The sequence below is a fragment of the Scleropages formosus genome, chromosome 6 (assembly GCF_900964775.1).
Source record: "Scleropages formosus chromosome 6, fSclFor1.1, whole genome shotgun sequence".
Taxonomy (NCBI): domain Eukaryota; kingdom Metazoa; phylum Chordata; class Actinopteri; order Osteoglossiformes; family Osteoglossidae; genus Scleropages; species Scleropages formosus.
In genome coordinates, this window is record NC_041811.1 from 10,644,189 (window position 1) to 10,663,112 (window position 18,924).

The 18,924-nt window shown below is 45.7% G+C and overlaps 1 protein-coding gene across 2 annotated transcripts in view; it reads right to left on the bottom strand.

Moving 5' to 3' along the window:
• The window catches only part of astn2 (astrotactin 2), a 327,163-nt gene that overhangs the window by 32,898 nt on the left and 275,341 nt on the right, over positions 1-18,924 (bottom strand). For both annotated transcript variants that reach the window (XR_003797747.1, XM_029252720.1), the window contains exons 18-19: positions 18,665-18,798; positions 17,839-17,987 (exon numbers count right to left, since the gene is read on the bottom strand). Coding sequence is in view for 1 of the 2 variants with exons in the window: in XM_029252720.1 (XP_029108553.1) it covers positions 17,839-17,987; positions 18,665-18,798 (283 nt within the window). In the remaining variant the exon portion in view is untranslated. The remainder of the gene's footprint in view (positions 1-17,838; positions 17,988-18,664; positions 18,799-18,924) is intronic.

Here is an 18,924-nt window from a genome sequence, read left to right on the forward strand (position 1 = left end):
AAGCGGACGAGGAGGAGACGAGCACACGGCCACGGCCTCCTGCTTCCCGCTTTCCCCTGTTCGTGGTCAGACGGTGGCTGGCACAAATACCCGTCACCTCGTCTCACCCTTTTAGGTAACACCTTTTCCGTTCCAAGATGCCCACCCCCTCCCTCCACGCTGGTACTCCTTCCTTTCGCAAAGAGACCTAGCAACAGGGGGGGGAAGGCCTAACCCTGGGAATAGTACCGGGACAACAAGAGGCAGCCATTCTCACAGTTGGCCACGCAGACACTTTTCCAGTTGTGTTGCATTAGCGCCAGCGTCATGCATCTGGGGCTTAGGTACACACACAGGATTCTCATACCTGATACTTTTTATGACTCCTATTAACCTCTTTTTTTGATGCCCACTAAAATCAACTTTGTTTTCTAGCATGAAGGGATCAAGGCTGCTTTTTGGCAACAAAAGCTATAGTAACAGCTCATTTTCAGGTTGCTGTAAGCAGCGTTACTTAAAGTGGCATTAATCGCAATCACACAGATCTGCTAGCAGTTCTACGCTGTTAAATAAAGCCATTTTTAAAGGTCACTACACCAGAGCACACTCCTTACTCCCATTAATGGCAGATTTAACAGGGAAATGCTAATTTCATTATATCTGGTAGTAATACAACAATGAAGCCTTGTGCTTTCGAGACAAATGTCAGATGTCTGCACACACTACTGCAGCAGCCAGGAAAATATTAATAGATATGTTAGGAATTAGTTTTTTCTTTATTCCCCACAGTCAAACCCTACAAATTAACAAATTATGGTTCTTCTCTGTAGCCTTACATGTTGCTGGCCTGAAGAAAAGTAGAAATGCAGTAACACATCATGCATGCTGCAGTGAAACATCTATTATATTTTTGACCTCTGACCTCTAACCTTGATACCAGCACAAAATGATGGTAAGAACTCTGTTAACACTGTGGTCCGTCTTTTACATCCGCCGATTCAAGGTCGTGAAAAGGGAACTCAAAAACTGCACCATTCTCTTTCCCCATAGTGAGGTTAACCTTAAAGTGTGATCCCAAGGAACCAGAGTGACTCCAGTGTGCGGGTAGTCAACTCCCGTGGGGTCACACAACTGGTGCCGGGCATCTCCTGGTACTCACCATCCTGCAGCCCACCTCACCCCGTCAGACACACTGTCAATATGAGGAAAACAATGCACAGCTGTTGGGAATTACACAGGAATTCTGTTGCAACATGTTGAGTGATCTAGTGTTTAACTTGCAGATTAAAACCCGATGGCCAATGTCAGGTGACTTCTCCTTCTAAGACATGGAGAAGGAAACACCAGCAAGGTACATGGGAGCCTGTGTGTGTAGACAGGGGTTTCGGACTGGAATCTGTTTGTTTTTGTTTTTCCTTGCTTAGTGCTTGATGTTTGTTTGTCATACATGGGGCCATTCCATTTTGAAAATCAAAGCGACTGCAAACACAGCCAGACTGGATATGCTACAACTGTACAAACCACAAAAACAGATAAAAATCTAAGAAAATGCAAGTGCTGATTCAGTGAATGATTTGCCACATTTTTTTCCTGATACAAAAGAACACACACACACACAGCTTGTCCCAAGTGGGGTTGTGGTGAACCAGAGCCTAACCCGGCAACAGAGGGCATTGGGGGAGCGGACACACCCAGGATGGGATGCCAGTCCATCACAAGGCACCCCAAGCTAGACTTGAACCCCAGACCCACCAGAGAGCAAAACCCAATTAAACCTGCTGCTCTACCGCCCCCCGATACAAAAGAAGTTCTATCCAAAACTAACATCAAGAGTTGAGTGAATTATTAAGCATTTTCAATTTAGAACAATTAAACATCCTGATATTGACCAGCTCACTACTTCTGTAAAGTAATGTACTTTAAAAGTAAAGATAGACCAAATTTTTTAACTTTTGCACATCAAGTCAAAAAGTAATCAAATTGGGCTATAATAAAATTAAAATCAAAGTATACATATGCAACAGAATCATGAAAATTTCCAATAACTTAAAGCAAGCACCTTTGCTTTGCTTTTTGAACCTGTTTCTGGAAATGATCTCTCAAGCCTTTTGTCACAAGCAATGCTCGTCATCTAAAAAAAAGGATTTTGTTTACAAATCAATATTATGTGCAACATGTGCTTAGCCACACATGGTGACTAACCCCAAGCTACCAAATACGCTTTGGGCGGAAATACGGAAATCCGAACATTCCTGGTTAGTTCGGCTGTGCCTCCAGTTTAACACAAAGTGTTGAATAGTGCAACTTAATATGACACTTTGAAAGTTTTAAACAAACCATAGTCTTGGTGGCCTTGATCTATTACATTGTCAGTCCCTGGGAGGCTACCCATTGAACCCTTCCTGTGTGATGGTAATGGTCTCCTCCAGTCCACCTTGAGCTCTCTGAGGAATGTGGCCCATAATGAGGCAGAGTCACACTAGCGTTTTGCTGTCCCTTACTGGCAGGAGTGAGTAGTGCAGTACACGTGCAATACTTCTGTGAAGGCATCTGTTGAAGATTGAAGACTGTGGAAGGGGCTAACACCTTTGAATGCATCTGTCAATACATAAAGTTTACTAATTTAGTTGACATGTCTCTCCTATGCAACATTCAATTTTTTTTTTTTTCATTTATACAGCAGGGAAACTTTTACAGGAGCAGTTTACGTTTAAATTACTTCATTCAGCGGACGCTTTTCTCCAAAGTGACTTTCAATGAACTCTATGTAGTGTTCTCAGACCACACACCTTATTTGCCAAGGTGACTTACACTGCGATATACACTACTTACGTTGGGTCACTCATCCATACATCAGTGGAACACGCTCTCTCTGTCACTCACACACTATGGGTGAACCTGAACAACATGTCTTTGGACTGTGGGAGGAAACCAGAGCGCCCAGTTGAAACCCACATAGACGCGGGAAGAACACGCAAGCTCCATACAGACTGAGGTGCTGTGAAAAAGCAGAGCTACTCGCTGTGCCACCATGTCACCCTACATTTTGGTTAGTACCTTTATTGAAGCCACTAGAGCATTAGGGGATTTGAACCTACTACTGCTTAATCCAGAGGCAGCAACCCTAACCCCTACAGTAAGCTCCAAACAAATGAACAAACCTTATCTAAAAACTCCTATGATCCACTAGTCACTTTTCCATGCAAATCCCAAATTTCCACAATGACACTGGTAACTCAGTCACATTAGCATATGTCCCTGGCCACACGGATGGTGGATTTGAAAGAAAAAATATGGAATCAAACATACAGAAGTTCTCTCCTGTTCCCATGCCCAATGGCTCTGTGTAAAATACCAGGGTTTTACTTGTGGTGATACACATACACATTGCCTCCGTCGATTCTCACTTCTCCTAATCAGCTGCGACAAGTTATGTGCGGTTTCCTTCAGCTGCACATGTCTGGCGACATATCTCGGTTTTCCGTTAAAGCTGGTCTCACAACATCTCTGACCAGACTTGGCTGAGGTGCAAATCGGAGAGGTGTCTTGGCGACCACATTGCTGTAAACTGGATGTTCGAGGTCAGCCTTGGGTTAAGGACAGTTAACCAAGTTTGCATGTATTCGAATTTGGAAATAAAATCCAACAGATGTAAACAATCCGTAAAACATCTGATTCAAGACAATTGATCAGTTACATAAAAAAAGTCACGTGGGGTTTGCTATCCATCTTCAGCAACTCCATCCAACGGCATCTTACTGCCTGTGGTGGATTACACAATACGGTGTATTAATGGCATAATTTCACAGTGTGTATGCTGGTGGTGTAACTACTTGTCATGTGTTGGCAGGAATCACCAAAAATACTATCAGCAATTTTCAAAGGAAATATGAATATACGTATGTATATCCAGTATGGGCCAAGTTATATTATGGTTCCTCAGTAGCCCTCGTTGACCCTGGCGCTCCTTTATTCTTGCTGTCCCCATCCACTGAAACCAGGGCTGCAGTCATCCTTTATCGTGGATATCCCACCTAAATCTGGGGCCCCTGTCCTCACTTGACACCCACGGCGGTGGTGCTGGAGTCGTGGTTCTCTCCCAGGCCTGACCGCACTGTACGCTCCCACCCGGAGGGGGTCTGGATTTATAGCGGGACATCTGTGCTAGGCATTACAGCTGCCTTGCCTTCCTCCGGCGGTCCGAGGCTTGCCTCAGGTAATAAAGCTGGAAGGGCTTAACAGGCTTCAGGGTGGGGGTGTTCAAATTTATGATCAGTGAGCTTTGGTTCTCGGGCGTCCATGCAGCCCTGGCCAGAGGTGGAGGGGGAACGACTCCGGCAGACTGCCGCTGGGGCTTTTTCGGGTTGATCTGACTGGACCTTATAGTTGCAGTACCAAACACTGCCTCACTGCCCTCTGTCCCTACCACCCACCACTTTGACCGCAGGGAAGGGGATGAATTGACACATGGCAGCAGGCGACGAGGGGCATGATCAAAAACTACTATAATATAATCTGAACTAATACACACCCACCCACCCACAAACCAATATTTAACTCTAAGAACTCACCATCATCACAAAACTAATGAATAACCAATCAAACTATACTCTAGAATAAATGTAAGCCACTAACACCAACAGTAAAATAAAAGTTTTATAGAACAAAAATAAGTATACGGCACAATTAAATTTCATAGTCGTTATGAAAGAGACATCATAATGACTGTCAGTACACTGTCAGAATGACTTAATTCGAAAATGCGCTTCAGTGACTGGAAACAATGCATTTTTCCTGCTATTTAGTCATCAGTGCGCCTTTCCAAAATATCCTTAGCCAATCAATTTATGGACACCAAGACAGTTAATTTATATTTTAAAATATGGTCATCTGTTTAGTTGATACCGCAAGAGGCGCTCATAAAATGTTATTCCTAGTTTATTGTTTGGATCAAGAACTGGTAGCTTGCCTAAAGGCAAGTATCTGACAGCATTTTCTACTATAAAATGATTAAATTTACTGTCGAAAGATGTCGCAAAAAACCCTGCTGAGATAACATGGCAGGTAAAAAGTATAAACCAACCTGGAACGAAAAAGAATAACTTGGGAAAGAAGGTCAGAGCACACATCAGATATGTAAGATGCAGGGAGAGGGTGTTGCTTTGTGATAGCTCCGAGAGGATACATCTGTGATAGAGTCCATAACTTCTTCAAGGACGGCTTTGCCTGTGGAAAGGTCGCCTGGAAATGCCAAACGATTAATGTCAACGCAGCAGAAATATGTGAAAACACTGAAATGGGAAATTCGTAGATAAACTTCAGACGAGACAACAGGTGCAGGTGGATTGCCTTCAGAGGCATGGGAGCTCCACAGAGAGATTCAGTCCACACCTGAATCACTGCACTGTGTCATGAACACATAGTTTCACTTAAATGTGGCATCTTACATCATCCATCCATCCGTCCATCCGTCCATCCATCCATCCATCCATCCATCCATCCATTTTTGCTTGTTCAAAGCAAGGTTGTAGGGGTCCAGAGCCTAACCTGGAAGCATAGAGCGTGAGGCAGCGTACACTCTTGATGGACCATCAGTCCAACTCAGGACAATCTCAAACACTTAAGGGTAATTTAGAATCACCAATTCACCTGAAAAAACTTGTCTTTAGATTGTGGAGAAAACAAGAGCATGTGGAGGAAAGCCACATGAACACAGGGAGTACATGAGACAACTCAACAGAGACCGAGCCAGATCTGAGAAGCAAAGGCAACAGCATTATCTGCTCCAACACCATGCTGATTTCTTTTCCATTATTATTATTATTATTATTATTATTATTATTATTATTATTATTATTATTATATAGGTTTTCCTACAACTTACCTATAAAAAGCCTAACACGTACCAGGTCAGACCCAATATCTTTGCCACTTCCTGCTGCTACAAGTGAAATTCTTAATTTTCATGATAAATAAAGCAGGCGGATATGCAAACACCATGTAGCATGGTAAACTGCACAACTCCAGGTGATGTGAATTTAGCAACATATGTACAGTATATATTAATTATAATGCTTCAGAATAAGTATTCTTAAGGGGAATTAAACAGAATTAATTTATACACAATCATAAATGAGAAACATGCCCCGAAAACCATAAAGAATACATTAATGAAATAAAAATAAGACAAATAGAGTGTAAAGAGAGGGTCTATAAAGATAAAGGCTGTACTGTTGGAAGTTCATGATTTAGAAAGTGTGAACAACAAGAGTGGAGCGCTATTGTCTCTGAAAGAAGACGTAAAAATAAAATGTACTTCAGAATGTACAGCTTTGTATAAGGCTCACCACTAAGGATATTTCACGCATAACTTTCGTGATTCGAACCAGAGGACACGAGTTGAAATGAGTTCAAAGTAATGTCCTCATTGACACCAGAGTATCTTCTCGCACGCTGTGCTGCAGACGTGCCTCACGTCCTGTAGGGACTCGTAGCGCCGCCTCCAACACAATGGTAGATTAAGCATAGATACAGCCTCCACCCAGAGAATGGCGGGATAATAACCGTTTTTAATTTAAGTATTTCTTCTATCGTCAGCGTTTTTTTCATTCTTAGCCTCAGCAAGATTGCCATTCTTCCCCTTTCCAAATGTACTTGTTTCAATACAGCTCCCATTCCTTGGCCTGGGTTTGGTTGGCGCTTTTACTGGGATTACATGATTTTAAAATGTATTTTAATTAATTTATTTATTTATTTATTTTTTTATTTTGCGTGTGCTGTTTGTCTTCAGCTTTTCAGGATGTTCTCCCAAGCGTTCGCTGTAAACAACTTGAAGGTCTACTCTCATTGGACCTGCGCCATTCCCAAGGTGGAACAAAACCACGGAAATGCGAACCAGTGCCTTGCTGGAATGAGACCTCTGGGGGGGGGGGGGGGGGGGAGAAAAAGGGTTACATTGTGAATAACTGTCCATATTTTTATAATCAGAACACGACACTGTCTGAAAGAAACGGTGCGCTTGTGAGGTGAATAACGCAGAACGAGAGCTCGGGGGCACTGAAGTGTCGAGGTCGCGCCGACGGCTGGAACAGGCCGTGCCGCATCTTTGCAGGGGAGGGGGCAAAGCGCTTTGTAATTCGAAACACTTGTAACGCTTCTAGAGGGTGGCCGAAGATGCAGAGCAGGAGGCGCGGTCTGAAAAATAAATATGAAGCAAAAGTAAACGTAGCTTTCGCTCTCCCTCCGTCTCCCTCGCGTTCGCTCTCATGGAGAGAAAACACAAACACACGACAACACACACCACCGAAGTAGCGCTCGAGAGCTGTTAGTGTAAAAGCTTCAGTGTTTTGACAGCTTGAACCCTGTTAAGTACAATCCTCAAAGCTGAATGATATAAACAGTATTATTTCTTTTTCTACTCATTTTGCTTGCTAGCATTTAGTATTCAAATTATTTATGTGTTTTGGTGACTTTAGAAGATATATAGGTATATATAGATATACAGTGGGGGGTGCGGTGGCGCAGTGGGTTGGACCGGGTCCTCCTCTCTGGTGGGTCTGGGGTTCGAGTCCCGCTTGGGGTGCCTTGTGGCGGACTGGCGTCCCGTCTTGGGTGTGTCCCCTCCCCCTCCAGCCTTATGCCCTGTGTTGCCGGGTTAGGCTCCGTTTCCCCGTTAACCCCATACGGGACAAGCGGTTTAGAAGGTGTGTGTGTGTGTGTGTATATATACAGTACATATATATAGAGAGAGATATATAATGTATATATACAGAATGTTACTTTTAATTAGGGGGGGTGCGGTGGTGCAGTGGGTTGGACTGAGTCCTGCTCACCGGTGGGTCTGGGGCTCAAATCCCGCTTGGGGTGCCTTGCGACGGACTGGCGTCCCGTCCTGGGTGTGTCCCCTCCCCCCTCCAACCGTTTGCCCTGTGTTGCCAGGTTAGGCTCTGGCTCCCCGTGACCCCGTATGGGACAAGCAGTTTCAGATGATGTGTGTGTACTTGTAGTTATGCATGTACTTATGTGTATATATGTATGTAACATAACTATATATATGTGTTGTAGGGTGGCATGGTGGCACAGCAAGTAGTATTGCTGTCTCACAGCGCCTGGGTGGTGTGACAGGACATGAGTTTAATGCGTGCTCAGTCTGTGTAGAGTGTTCATGTTCACCCAGTGTCTGCATGTGTTTTCTCCCACAGCCCACAGACATACAGTTCAGGTGTATTGTCACTCTAAAGTCAACTATGGTGTATGTGGGCGGGTGTGAGTGACAGAGAGAGTGTGTTCCACTGATATATGAATGGGTGACCCAGTGTAAGTAGTGTATCTAGCAGTGTAAGTCACCACGGTGAATAAGGTGTGTGGGCTCATAACACTACATAGAGTTCATTTGGAAGCCACTTTGGAGAAAAGCATCTGCAACATGAATAAATGTGTGTATATATGCTGCTGCAATGGAAGGGAATTTCCCTCTGGGATCAACAAAGAGTCATTTGTTCTGTATGCAAGGAGAGAAAACTAAAATGAGGTAGCAGTGGGAAGCGTAGGGTTTAGAGCTGTTGCTTTGCAGCCTGAAGGTTCAACTTCCTGAATCTGCTGCAGTACCCTGCTGCAGGTACTTTCCCTAAACCGGTAGAGTAAGACATTACCCATATGTATAAATGGGTAAATAACGTAAGTAGATTAGTGTACCATCTATATATTGTAAGTCACTCTGGAGGAAAGTGTCGCTAACTGTAACAGTAGCACTAACTGTGATATGACAAGATTGGAATAGACTGCAGGTATTATTGAAGTTCTTCAGCAAAAGGTTAATTTTTAGAGAAAAATACATTATTATAATAAATCAATAATGTACAAAAAGTATTGCTAATGATTTTTTTTTTTGTTAGGGGGCACGGAGGCACAGTGGGTTTGGTTGGGTCCTGCTCTCTGGTGGGTCTGGGGTTCGAGTCCTGTTTGGGGTGCCCTGTGATGGACTGGTGTCCCGTCCTGGGTGTGTCCCTTTCCCCTCTAGCCTTGCGCCCTGTGTTGCCGGGTTAGGCTCAGGCTCGCCGCAACCCTGCTCAGGACAAGCGGTTTCAGTCTCTGTGTGTGTGTGTGTGATTTTTTGTTCTTTTTATGCTGTATTTAATATTTAATATTTAATGTTAATAGTCATTTATTGTGTTTATTAACCTTAAAATGTATTCATTTATCTCATGCTTCTCTCCCAAAATGACATAATGCCAAGCTATTTACAATGACACATCCATTTATACATATTGCATAAGGAATACTGTCTCTGCATACTGTAGTAATTAAAGGTAAGTACCTACTAGAACAGCAAGCCGTATTCGAACCTATAACCTTTGAGTTCCACGGAAGCAGCTCTAACCAGTACGCCACCTGTTGCCCATTGAAAAAAATCAATCCATGTATTTTGAGGGTAGAAGGAATGGCAAAGTGCACTCACACTCCAGCAGCGTGCCCACGGTCACGGGTCCCAGAGCTTAAAACCCACAACCCCTACCCAAAAGCTGGAAATGGTCTCTGTGGAGGTTTGTTTACCCTTACTTTAACCCCAACACTGAGACCTTGTCTTGCCTTTTCACAAAAACTTCCACTGAATGCTGGCGTCCCCCTTCTAGAAAGCCCTCTTCTCCCAAAACCACGGATCTATTTGCTTCTCAGTGCAACCCCACAGCTGAGCACCTAACTGTCTGTCCTGGCAGTGGTATTTTATGTGTTTATTACCCTTATCATTCCCTTTAATATGACAAAAACAAGGCATTCGGCAGTGTTCGTTGATCCAGCAAATTATTTTCCTTCCATCTGAACAGCTGGAAATATGGTTGGCAGTTAGCACATTGGTTAGAGCTGCTATCTTATACTCAAAGAATGCACCTACTGCTGTAGTACCCTTGGTCAAGGTACTTACCCTGAACTAATACAGTAAAAATTACCCAGCTCTATAAATGGGTAAATCATGACAGCACAAGGAGCCAACTCTGGTTACCTTCATTATGCACACACACACACACATTATCAGAACCGCTTGTCCCTTACAGGGTCACGGGGAACCGGAGCCGACCCGGCAACACAGGGCGTAAGGCCGGAGGGGGGGGAGGGGACACACCCAGGACGGGACGCCAGTCCGTCGCAAGGTACCCCAAGCGGGACTTGAACCCTAGACCCACTGGACAGCAGGACTGCGGTCCAACCCACTGCGCCACCGCACCCCCCCTTCATTATGCATTTACTATATATTTACCTCCTAGCTGGCCCGTCCTTGTGTCACGATCTATTGATTAAACTGGACAACTCACTCATCTTGCCTACATCCTTGACTAAACGTCTGGGAGTAACGATTGACGCGAGTCTGTCTTTCTCTAGGCACGTCGAAGCCACAACCCGGTCCTGCAGATACATCCTGCATAATATTCGTAGGATCCGTCCCTACCTTACAATTGACTCTGCCCAACTACTTGTCCAGGCCATGGTGACTTCCCGTCTGGGCTACTGCAACTCTATTCTGTGTGGCCTTCCTGCTACTGCCATCAAAGCTCTGCAGCTTCTACAAAACGCTGCTGCCCGAGTTGTGTTTGATTTGCCAAAGCATTCCCACGTATCTCCTCTTCTCATTTCTCTGCACTGACTTCCTATAACTGCCTGAATCAAATTCAAGACCCTGGTTATTGTCTACAAATGCGTCAATAGAACTGCTCCCAGCTATTTACAGGTCTTGATCAACCGCTACATCCCAGCCATACCCCTTCGCTCGTCTACTTCTGCTTGCTTGGTGGTCCGCGCACGAAAGGTAAAGCACCGAGGTTCTCGGTTCTGGCTCCGTTGTGGTGGAACGACCTTCCCCTCTCACTCAGAACTGCGGAAACTCTTGTCTACATTCAAGAAGGGTCTGACAGCTCACCTTTTCCGGACCCATTTCGCCCAAGATCTCTCCAGCTCATGTATGGTGTAAATGTTCATGGAGCGTAACTTCATGAGCATCACCAGATAAAGCCTGTATTCAGCCACTACTCCAGCAGTGTTTTGCTTGCTTGTGTATCTTATAATATTTAAAAAAAAAATAAAAATTGGTAGGAGGGTATCATGATTTGTCTATGCTGTGTTTTTACGCGCCTACTTGAAAGATGAACCTCGGTGCAGCAAGTGGTAGGTAACAAACTACTTAAGTCACACGTCTGTAGCTATGTAATGCATAAGTTGTACTTTTACTTAGTTGTACGTCGCTTTGGACAAAAGCGTCTGCTAAATGAATAAATGTAAATGTAATTATATAGGGGTGCGGTGGCGCAGTGGGTTGGACCGCAGTCCTGCTCTCCGGTGGGTCTGGGGTTCGAGTCCCGCTTGGGGTGCCTTGTGACGGACTGGCATCCCGTCCTGGGTATGTCCCCTCCCCCTCCGGCCTTACGCCCTGTGTTGCCGGGTAGGCTCCGGTTCCCCGTGACCCCGTATGGGACAAGCGGTTCTGAAAGTGTGTGTGTGTGTGTGTAATTATGTGCAACATATCAACAACAATATTGCCTATATGTGCAACGTTTCTTACTTATTTTTTACAGTGTTTCACAAGTTGCTATACTATGGTTTTATTGCGTTTTGTGTTTCACTGCATTGTCTTATTTAATTTTAACCCTTTGTACACTTGCACTGTTCAGGATATGCACTGTATATCCTCCACTTATACTTCTACAGTATGTGCAGTTCTGTTATAGAACTGTACATTACTATATGGTTTATACTGTTTACGCATGTTGCATACACTCTGGGAGCTGCAGAAACTGAATTTTGTTATACTTGTCTAATGACAATAAAGGTGAACTCAACTGAATTAACTTTGGTTGCTACCTACAAGATGATCGAAGGATCTGCTCCCAATACCTACAAGACCTGATCACTCCCTACACCTAAGCAAGATCTCTGTGCTCCTCCACCTCTGGATGTTTGGTGGTCCAACACTAAAGGTCCACTGGTTCTTAGTTTTGGCTGCACTGTGATGGAATGAGCTCCCAATCTCCCTCAGAATTGCTGCATCCCTCTCAGGGCTAATAAAGGGTCTAAAAACATGCAGCTTTTTGACTCGCTTCTTTTCAGATCCCTAAACTTGTATCACATCATCTGTCACAATCAGCTTTGTATTTCCCATCAATTCTATGTGCAGCTACTTGTGTGATGTGCACCTGCTTGACTAAATGAGCGTACTTTAAGAATCACGTGTCTGTATCTATATCTGTTTGTGAAATGCACTTCTGTTTATTCTGGGGTGTACATCGCGTTGGAGAAAAGCGTCTGCTAACTGATTTAATGTACATGTCTATTTTAATGTGAGCGGCAAAGTTTCGGATTGTGGTTCAAGAAGCTGCCCATACATCAGCAGTTCGCTGGCGCAGAAGCAGAGGGGGTTCAAGAGCTAGAGATGACGTCACCTGCCAGGAGCAGAGCGGCGAGCGAGGCCCTCGGCGGAGCTGCGTCTCGCTTGACACGGTGCTGCATCCTGACTCATCCACTCTGGCAGGGACCTGGAGCCGTGGGGTGCTGGGATGGGGTTGGGCACACGGACAGGGGGATGGTATACCTGTTTCCTCCAGGTTAATGTGATTTGCACTCATGCCGCCCTCCAGCCTGCTGTCTGACACAAGTCCCCCTCCCCATAGGGGACGAGTGGTCATTGCCACTCTTTGGCGAAAGGCAGGGATTAGAGCGGACGCGTCACGCCGGGCTCAGCGAGCTTAGCTGCTTTACGGCCTGTTATCGAGCAACAATTGTGCCAATGATCTCATCATCTGACGCTGAACACCGGGAACCAAACAGCAGTTCCTTCTGCCATGAGAACAGCTAATTCCATCGCCATCTCTCTCTCTCCATCTCCTTCCTTCCTCTAGACACCTGCTGCAAAGACACTCCAGTCCATTGTGCGTGGTACCGTATCTGTGGTCACAGTGGAAGAGGAGGGAAACACTCAAGTACAAAGGAGCTGCTGTAGCGTTGGGCAAGCAGTGCGCGGTGTCTTTTGCATGCGCACACACAGAACTACCAGAGTGTGCGCGCGTGTGTGCGTGCACGCACGTGCCCAGATAAGGGGGCCTGGCTTTGCGCCCGAGCTCCAATCTGCTGATGCCGAAGCTCCCCAGGAGGAGCCAATCAGAACCCATTTTTAGGGATGAGGTCATCTTTAATTAACAAATAAAAAAAAAAAATAGAGAGAGAGAGCAGAGAGTCAGCCGCGTCACCCCTATCTGTTATCTCCCATCATCCTCAAGGACGCGGTTTATCTCGTTTTAATTGAATCGAAGTCGGGGCTTATCTCTACACCGGAGCTAACCGCATCTGAACAATTGATGGACTCGTTACATGAATGCAGGGAGTGGGGGAGGGGGCACATGATCACATGAGGGTGATGTTGGAGGATGCAGAGACTGCGGGGGAGGCAGGGGTGCTGGGATAAGCCTCATACAGCAATGAGAAGATGACATTAGGCTTTGAAAAGTGCACATCTAATCCCACAATCTGAAGGCATGCTCGCGAGTGACGTCACTGCCGTGTGACTTCCAGCAGCACCCTCCCCCCCCCGCCGCCTGCCAGACGGTGAAATCGCTTGTCCCAGGTTACGCGCCACTCGGTGATATAATTGGATGCTAGTTCCTGTCTTTGGTGGATTCCAGTGATAGCTCCCCCTCCCCAGCCTTTCCTCCAAAAACGGGCAGTGCCACCCGGGCACCTGGCGCTAAGCGCGTTCAAATATGGGCACATGAGTTTGACGTAAGCATCTGTTTGAAACAGCCGCCCGCCACTGGCACTTACCAGGAGCATAAAGTAGAAGCAGATTTTTAAAGGACGCGCAGGAGCCTCATTTACATATCCAAAGTGAGTGGAATTCTGTATGAGCTGGAGACCCGGGGTTAATCCTGCATGTCTTCCAAGACTCTCAATGTAGCAAAATGCTCATTATCTCAAGTGCAAGGCCTGCATTAATTAGGTACGACACATAAGGTGGTGAAATGATACTAGGTCCGAGATCGACAAACAGAAAAATCATCTTGGCCCACCAACGGTCTTAGTTTTATATCTGGCTGAGGTGGGACAGCGCCCTCTGCTGGCTGATGTCACCCGTGCGATGTCACCAGCTTATTGGGGATGCTTTACCAACCAACTGGTCACACTCAGTCGAGAATCAATGGAAAAAAAGGTCCTAACTGGAAGATGTGCAAGCAAAGTGAACCCAGCATCTGCTCCCTTTGCTGAGTTTCAGACATGCGGAGGGAATAAAAATGACCAATTACTGCTGATGTCAATTCCTGGCATGCACTAGTTCTGCATCAGTGCATTAGTAGGCACCAAGTTCAAGAGCATCACAGAATTACATTCACCTGTTCATCACCCGCGAGGAATGCTGGGTAACCTATTCTCTGGCAGGGGGCTGAGTCCAAATCCACAAGTGTGCACTTGCCTGTGTGCTTGAACACGGCAAGAACGCTTCTAAATTTTGTTATTAGCGTTAATTTATCCAACACGTTTCTCCAAGGTGACTCAGATAACCAACTTTACAATGATTTACCCATTTATGAAGCTTGGTATCATTACTCTCTCAGTTCAGGGTAAGCACGTTGTTCAACAATATGGCTGCAGCATTGAAATTCCCCAGGACTCTGAGACTGAAAGATGAGCTACCTTAACAACTACACCACTTGCTGCCCCTTAAAAATATATATTAAGAAGTTAACCACAGATGACATATTAAGCTTACGGAAAGTTACGGAGTGCACGAGTGAAGAAAGTGGACAAATAAGGAGACAAAAAGTGACAAACAATGTAGCAAATGAAACACTCTGCAGAACTTGTTTGTGCATGGCGGTAATAAAAATGCTGTGTTCCCCTGCGTCGGTCAGCATCATGCAGAATATTTTATTTATCTTAACTGGTAAATGCCAGACACATCTGTGGAGAATGAGTCAGTGCCCCTGGGCGGTGTCCGTGGTCTGTTGTGAAATAACACAGGAGATACAGCTGTAAACACAGAGTGAAAGGGAATGACACGAGGGCCAGAAATGAGTCTTCAGACCGAGGCGAGGGAAGTAAACAGAAGGAGCCGGACACTGTGGTGAGTCCGTGAGGGACTGTTTTGAGCCGTGCCGTCGGCTTCCCTTCTGCACCAGGTCTCACTTTCGAGATCTTTGTGCAACTGAATGAGTGCAGCCCCCCTCGCCAAGTTTAGCCAGGGGTCAGACAGGGATGGTGTTTACATGGGAGAGAACGGGGCCCAGCACCTCCTCACGCAAACAGAAAGAGCAGGTGCTTGTGGTGAGGATGAGTCAAACCGGGAAATACACAGACACACACACACACACACACACACATACTTTCTGAACTGCTTGTCCCATACAGAGTCGCAGGGAACCAGAGCCTAACCCGGCAACTCAAGGCGTAAGGCTGGAGGGGGAGGGGACACACCCAGGATAGGACGCCAGTCTGCCGCAAGGCACCCCAAGTGGGACGCAAACCCCAGACCCACCGGAGAGTAGGACCCAGTCTAACCCACTGCGCCACCGCACCCCCAACCGGGAAATAAATAAAAGCAAAAAAAAAAATTTCACCATCAATTATTTTAATTCAGTTATTAGCTACCCCTTTGAGAATGGGGATTTAGACTTTTTATCCATTAATTAAATAGGATATTTTCCTGGAACAGGTACTTCCTAAAGTAGCTGATCAGGGGCATAGCAGCAGGGCACATAATGAGATTCAAGCCATACATGTACAGGAGCAGCAGGTGGTGTAGTGGTTAGAGCTGCCTCCTCTGAACTTAGAGGTTCTAGGTTTAAATCCCTCCTTTTGCTGCTAGTACCATCAAGAATTGTGTTTACCCAAAATTGCACCTGTTAAAATTCCCAAACTGTATTAGTGTGTATAAATCAATGTAAGGTGCCTTGAAAAAACATTGGGCTAAATGAAGTAAAATAATTTTTTGCATATTTGACCTTTTCTAAATTATAGATATTTGAGGTGATGCTGTGTCCTATTTGTCATTCAAACATTGCAAAATAGAGACATTTAGATAAACCAGTAATTGATGAGATACAGAATCTTTCCCATGTGATTTATTATCCAGGTACTAAATGACAGTGTTTGAATAAGAGGAACGCAGAGTGACAGAGAGACCCCAAGCGTTCGCTGTGAGGTCAGTCAGGTGCACCTGATGGAACTGTTAGCGTTGGCATGCAAGGGTAAGATTTACAATCTGACAGCCAAGCCGCAGTCCAGCCACAGCAAAGCCGTAAGGCGCTCCCTTTCCAGCTCTGACCTCACCTGAAAAATCCATGAGGTTGCTGGGAATAGATCAAAGAGCCGAAGCAGCCCAACCCCCCCATAAAGATAACCCGGGTGGGGGGACGAGTTGAAACCTGCTCCTCCAGAGGGAGACCTGCTCGTGAACCAACACTCCTGCTTATGTTCCCTGCCCCCATTTTCCGTATCAAAAACCAATGTGATGTGGGTACTGGTTGACAGTGAGGTTAAGCACATACACCAAGAACGACAAAGGTTGTTGGATCAAGTCCGTGGTGTTCCCTGCTCTGGTACATCTGACCAACACACATGCCGTTGTTTTAAACCACTTTCAAAACATGCACTTTAATAGCACATGGTAAGGATCACAACGACAATGCATTTATTTTGCCAGGAACAAGATGCGTAAAGGCTGCATTTTATTCCAGGGTGTATGTGAAGTTGGATGCTTCTGACCTGAGCGAGCCTATGTCTATGGTAGGGCTACCCCTTTGAGGAGCACAAGCTGAAGATCCTGACCTTATGGCTTCTGCAAGATTTTCAGCACATTTCCACACTAAAAGCTGAGTCGTGACTCTGCCGTAAGTCCGGCAGCCAGGAATGATCTTTTTCCCTGTCTCTGCTGGAGAAAGTTAAGCGAGAACTTCTCATCTCTGCAGAAAGGTGGGGGGAGGGGCAGATGGAGAGCAGTGATACAAGCGGAATGAGTCAGACGCCATCTGCCCCTGACATGACACCAATGCCCTCCGGCCAGGGAACTCTAGTGCCTGCTACGCAGATCCGTCTCGTCCCCTGCCCGGAGTCGTTGCTGCCGCCCGATACCTCACAGATGACCCCGAGCACACCAGCGCCACTGCCGTCCATCTTTTCCCTTATTAAATGCCTGTCGCCGGACCTCTGACTCACTCCCCTGAGTTGGAGCCGGTGCCAGTTATGGATTCTGTCACAATTACTCAACCCCACCATCCAGCCTCATCCAGTCCCCGCCACACTTTATGCAACCACATTCATAACATTTTCCTTTAAATGAATGCACCGATAAGGCTTAATCAGCCAGTGTGCGGATCAGCTCAGCACTTATCTAAATTTACTCCCATGATCCCGCTGGCATGGGGAACATCCCTGCGTCAAGCCCTCCCTCCAGCCCCAAAACTCATGTCTGGCCAGTCAGGTTAGAGGACTCTTTATCTCTTGGACGGAAAGATAGCATCACTACTGTGGGTCTGACGCAACGTTGGTAAACGGACAAAAATATCAGACACCAAGGTTATTCAAAGGTCTACTTTCATCTTCTAGGAGCGGCAAAGTCATAAGTAATGACACTAATTATCACTGCAGTCATACGCTATAAATACACCGATGTTAAATGCCACTGTTATCTTATGATACTGTAAATATTGAGGCAATTTTGCCGTATTACTATGCCTGTCACAATTCTGGAAAACTACACTATTCAAGAATGTCAGAGGTTCTGCTTTAGACATGAACCAGCATCCTTATAGTCTCAAGTCAGAAGCCTTAACTGCTCTAGTACAGCATACACCACCATCAGCTGTTTCCTCAACGCAGACCTACCAGTGTAGATCTCAGCCTCCGAGGGGTCCTCCACCTTCTTGTGCTGGATGATGTAGTCGGAGACCTTGTAGCCGATTAATGGCTCTACATCCACCCACTCCAGGGCCACCATGGTGCTAGATGGTTCGAGATGTGAGGCCAGACGGAGCCTGCAACAGAAGGGAGGTCAGCATCCTTGGAAGGGGTTTTGTCCTATGAACACCCCACCAATGTCCCCTTGTCTCTGCTAACATTGCAGCAGCAAAACAGAAATCAGACATTTCCCCCAAATATAGGGATGATATTAGAAGTGAAGGCATTGAAGCTTGTGAGTGCAGCATGAAGAAGTATGCTAAGCTGTATTTTTTTTAGTTATTTTATTTCAGACAAATAGAACAAACCCAACAACAACATCCACACACATTTCTTTGCATCTTCTTTATCACCTCCCCCTAACCCCAAACTCAGCAGTGAGATCCCCACATTGGTCCAGAGTAGAAAAAATATAGTATACAGGAATATCTAGAAGTCTCAACTGGTTCCCCAAATTACAAAATCTCATTTTTGTTCTGTTGTTCTGTTTTGTTTGTGCCATTAGTACAAAGTATTCTGATGATCATTATGAAATTGCACTCAATATGAAAAACTCAGTTATTGAAATTGACGGCCCACCCAAAGAGTGTCAGAAAGTTTCAATAGTAGAGTGAGGCAGATTCAAAATGGTAGGAGGGACACAGAGAAAGGTGGGTGGGGTAGTGTGGGGGTACTGCAAGAAGGTGGGGCCACAGATAAAGAGTCTCCAATTGGATGGATTGGCAGGGCTGGCAGGGTCTTAGTCTGGACTTACACGGGCTGGCGCAGTGGACTGCAGTTGGGCAGGCCGTCCTTGCTGAAGGCACTCAGGTCACAGCGGCACCAGTTCTCGATGACGTCGCCCTTCCCAGCACACCAGTATGAGCTCATCGTGGCGCTCTTGAAGGCCTGTGTTGGGGGTGGGGAAAATGTAATTAATTCTGAAACTTTCATCTCTGGGCTCTGAGTCACTAAGCATCCCAGAGTCTCCTTCCAAACACTTAATCCATGCTTGCATCGTCAAGGGGGCTGAGA